A 4,152-nucleotide genomic window follows, 5' to 3' on the forward strand; every position below is an offset into this window, starting at 1 on the left:
GCGGCATAATGACCGAGAAGTGTTTAAAACACATCTTAAGAGTGATTGCAGTTAGGTGATTGTTTAGTTCTACTTAACTGTTTCTCACGTTCTCGGGTCTTTATGGTATTTGTTGCGCTGTTACCAGTAAGGTCGTTTCGGGACGCAACGACTAGTAATGGGGGAATGTGACGGTCAGCTAGTCTCATACCTTATTATGCATCGTTGTTATCCTGGTAACAGACCTATACTGGAATTGCTCTCTTAATGATAGTGAATTGCTAGGGTTAGGTACCATACCTGTGGGTAAAGTGGATAACCACCTGTATGGGATACACTTAAGGTGTGTCTGGCGCCGTTAGCCACTGATGAGTCCCTGTGGTGAGGACGAAACACTACCTTGAGAGACGATTGGTGTTGAGATAACAGACCTTAAAGTCCAACCGATCCTTCGGGATCGGCAGAATATCCGTTCATTTGGCCAGCATCTCATTGAGCCCCTCAACCCTATTACCATACCGGCTGACTCCTACGTCGACCTTGACTTATTCCCCGATGGTTGGGTCGCGCCTGAGGATGAGGCCCCAGCGGACGGTCCAGCTGAGGAGCCGCCAGCTGAGCCCGTTGGCGAGGCAGCGGCTGAACTGGAGCATCAGCCGGTTGATGAGGCAGCAAATCCACTCGGTGCTGAGGCAGCAAACCTGCCAGCTGATGGGTCAGCAGGTCAACTCGTCGATGAGCCAGCACGTCAAGGTGCTGATGAGCCAGCAGGTCAACTCGCTGATGATCCAGCACGTCAAGCCCCTGACGAGCCAGCAGGTCAGCGCGCAGATGAGGTCGAGTCAAACTTGAGATTTGTCGAGAGTGCCAAGTCGTAGATAAGATCTCTGTTGTGAAATCCCATCGAATACGGGGTTGCGGGAGGTAGCACCGTGATTGGTCGGCCCGTCGGTATTTTCAACCGTAATGACCCAAACTGTTTGGGCCACACACGGTCCGACCACATCAGGTGCTACCAATGCCTTCAATTGATCTCGTGACCCCCACGTAGCTGCGCGAAGGGCCCACCTAAGATGGAAGCCGGACATACCTGTCCGGTTCTCCAAATGTTGGTGGGATCAGTATGAAGGCATCGCCATATTCAAGGGAATAAAAAAAAATTATTCCGGCCCGTCGAGGAACCCCTCGACTCTCGTGGTTGAGCTCGGCCTCACAGCCGTACTCAATCCACGTTGTAGACCTGTATGGTCCAACTCAAGGTTTGTTTCACCTTCGGTTCCCGCTTTGCAACACTCAAAAACCGTTTACGGGCGCGCGCACTTCACTTGTGTCATATGTCTTTCAAGGGTGCACCCCTCCTTGCGCGACATTTCACTCACACTACAGGACTGTTGTCCTTCCGCTCACCAAGATCGCGGTCGAGGATTCCGATGATACGATATCAAAAAACATGTCGAAAATGAAGATTTGTCAGCCTATGTTACGCTGGCGGAAGGCTTCCACTGGAAGCGGCAGCGCTGTCATGTGATGTCACCACAGAGTTTGTGGCACGAACAATGGTGTAGTCGATTTGAACAAGTCATTGAATAGTACACGTAGTAGAGAAACGAACACCTGAGCAGTCCTTGAAGTAATATCTGTCTCTGAGAATGGATTTACAAGTATGAAATGTGAGTTTTGCTTGACGATATATTGTGTTTAATCATCGAGAAAGTGGTGCGTTTGAGGGGGTGAGTAATACTGCTTCTTTAAATAAGAAAGACTCTTCTCTTCGGCGTCGTGAATTGCGTAACTCTCGCAATCCTGATGAAGATCTTGTGTCATGCATTACGAAGTATGATTTTAACAGAGGGAAACTCTGCTATTATAACTTAGTGTTGGGAAACTCAGTGTTGATAACCCCAGCCTCCTTCTTTCTCATGTTGACGGGATCCGATGGTATTCTGTCTCGTGGAGGCCAAGCGACTCTGTGATGATTTTGCTCTCCCTGACGTATCGTATCATGTCAGGTTTTGGTTATGCCCAAACTCATCACGGGTGTGGAATTTCTAGGGACGAGGGTGCCACGTTCACATCCACCTGCACATTGTGCAATGTACAGTCGTTGCCCTTGTCACTCTTCGTGGTGTGATGAGTGTCGGATAGAAAGCGAAATTTAGCCAGAAAACGATAGGGAGAAAGCTCGAAGTTCCATCCAGTAGGGTGAAGCACAGTGCTTCAACCACTCCTCACGGAAGAGTTGCTTCGCATTACAGGAGACTATCATAGTCTGACTGTATGAAGAGACACCGTTCGGTTACACAGGCCTCCTTTCAAGGTCTTTCCAGGAACTTCCGGAATGTCATAAACCAGCTGTGCTGAGAATGCGGGTAGTGAGAGCTAGTTTTCCCACTATAGCGCGACAGTCTTGCTGGAAGGATCGATGCCCTACAAAGGACGCGTATCCTCGTTCTATTTCTGTTGTGTTCCAGTATCATGATTCTCACGTTGAGGGAGCGTAGGACCGGATGCTATCTCGCTGCTCAGGGCAAATAGTATAAGTCTTGCACGAGACGACCATATGTTTCTTAGCTGATCTACCGGAATGTCTGAAGAGCCCTCGTCTTCATCATCGCAGGACGAAGTACGGCACTCTTCGGAGTGTTCAACTGGACACTGCTGTGTGGATACGGTACTGAAGGGTTTCGATAGGGCTCATTGTTTTTCGCTATTCGCTATCTAGTTGATACGTTCAATCGTGTTTGTAAGACTATGAAGAGCTAAACTACCTGCTAGATAGGTATTCCGAGTTCAGATACAGCACCGCCGACAGAGAAATCGACAGTGCAAGGGGCCCCGAGTTGCTATGGTATCGGATTTTTTCTACCCTGGACTTGGTAATGAATCTACGACGGTCTACCTCGCGTACTTGGATTATACAATCCATCGTTTGGGTCGATGCTTTGATATGAGTACCTTCTCGTACTCACTGGAAGCCGTGTCGGGTCAGGTGGCGTCGAGATGCATATCTATCAGCTGAGCCAATGCCTCATGGATCTAGGGTTTTTCGTCATAGTTATTACTCACTATCGAGGAGATAGAATAGGAGTAAGCCACTGAGTAATGGGCTCGCTCAAGCATATGTGGACCACCTCATCTGGTGACGTTTTCAGGTCAGATATATGACCAATGGGTTGAAGGCGTACTACCTTCCATACAAGACTTTCGTTGACCAGTGTACAGCATAGGCATTATCGCTCACTCTACGTCCCTCGTCGACTCAGGTACACCCCCGGCTTTCATAACATATTTCGGTCTGATGCGGCAGATTCTAATTCGAGAACGTATCGATATAGTATGGCCGAGTTTCCGGCTCCACAGTGCTACGGTGTATCCATAGGTACACGGCCATCAGGCTACCTCCGCGTTGTGTCAAGAGATGTGCTTCCATGCTCGAACGATGGGCTATAAAACAGTAGATGATGGTTCATCTCGCCTCTTCCTCTGATCTCGACGGTGTTAGGTCTACACTGATCACAGTCTGTTCGGTTTTGGCGATGCGGCGTGCATTGCAATCAACAAGGTGCTGAAAGTATTTTTGACAGACGTAAGAAATGCGGGGCTTTTCGAGCGGTTATGTCCCTAGTTTTCCTAGGTTCATCATTGCATTTGCGTTTCGCACACGAACAAGGAGAATCTGATCCTGCGGGCAGCAATTCGTCCTGATGACGTCAGCGTAGGACTCCAACGGGAGGGTGCCGGTTTGGACGACGCCGAGGCTCTATCGTAGGTTATCCCGAATGCTGTTGATGCTTCTCGGTTTACACCCAACCCATCACCGAGAGTTGGTCCGCTGCAGCACGACTCGGTAAGCTCCTCTGACCACCATACGTATGGGGTATCATTGTAGCCAACTGCTCAAAATCACTAGTGTAGGTGCTGAGAATGATTCCGCTCCTCAGGTTACAATTGTTGTTGTATCGCGACTCACTTTCCGTAAGGGAATTGATATCCTCATCGATGTGATGCCGGAGATCAGCCGGCGGTTCCCCCATGTGAGTTTCTGATTGCTCCTAGTTGGGAGAGTCACACCACCATTTCAAGGTGCACTGGATCATCGCGGGTGATGGACCGAAACGAATGGACATCGAACAAATGTTGGAGCGGCACAAGCTACACGATAGGACTGAGCTT

At 49.2% G+C, this 4,152-nt stretch overlaps 2 protein-coding genes across 2 annotated transcripts in view; both read left to right on the plus strand.

The window, feature by feature from the left end:
• Positions 1–8: 8 nt before the first annotated feature.
• Pmar_PMAR008802 (conserved hypothetical protein) lies at positions 9–857 on the plus strand (the record flags this gene model as incomplete). The annotated part of the gene is made up of 2 exons (XM_002777822.1): positions 9–41; positions 402–857. 2 exons carry the CDS (start codon positions 9–11, stop codon positions 855–857), a joined length of 489 nt encoding a protein of 162 aa, XP_002777868.1.
• A 1,691-nt stretch (positions 858–2,548) lies between these two features.
• Positions 2,549–4,152, plus strand: part of Pmar_PMAR008803 (Phosphatidylinositol N-acetylglucosaminyltransferase subunit A, putative) — a gene marked incomplete at its 3' end in the record, with an annotated part of 1,730 nt that continues 126 nt past the window's right edge. The window contains exons 1-11 of the mRNA XM_002777823.1: positions 2,549–2,650; positions 2,774–2,855; positions 2,969–3,066; positions 3,132–3,195; positions 3,243–3,313; positions 3,359–3,433; positions 3,482–3,565; positions 3,614–3,694; positions 3,749–3,826; positions 3,921–4,013; positions 4,063–4,152. The exon at positions 4,063–4,152 is cut by the window's right edge and continues 4 nt beyond it. Coding sequence (XP_002777869.1) covers positions 2,564–2,650; positions 2,774–2,855; positions 2,969–3,066; positions 3,132–3,195; positions 3,243–3,313; positions 3,359–3,433; positions 3,482–3,565; positions 3,614–3,694; positions 3,749–3,826; positions 3,921–4,013; positions 4,063–4,152 — 903 coding nt within the window. The 5' untranslated portion in view covers positions 2,549–2,563. The remainder of the gene's footprint in view (positions 2,651–2,773; positions 2,856–2,968; positions 3,067–3,131; positions 3,196–3,242; positions 3,314–3,358; positions 3,434–3,481; positions 3,566–3,613; positions 3,695–3,748; positions 3,827–3,920; positions 4,014–4,062) is intronic.

Source organism: Perkinsus marinus (assembly GCF_000006405.1).
Source record: "Perkinsus marinus ATCC 50983 genomic scaffold scf_1104296951054, whole genome shotgun sequence".
Lineage (NCBI taxonomy): Eukaryota > Perkinsozoa > Perkinsida > Perkinsidae > Perkinsus > Perkinsus marinus.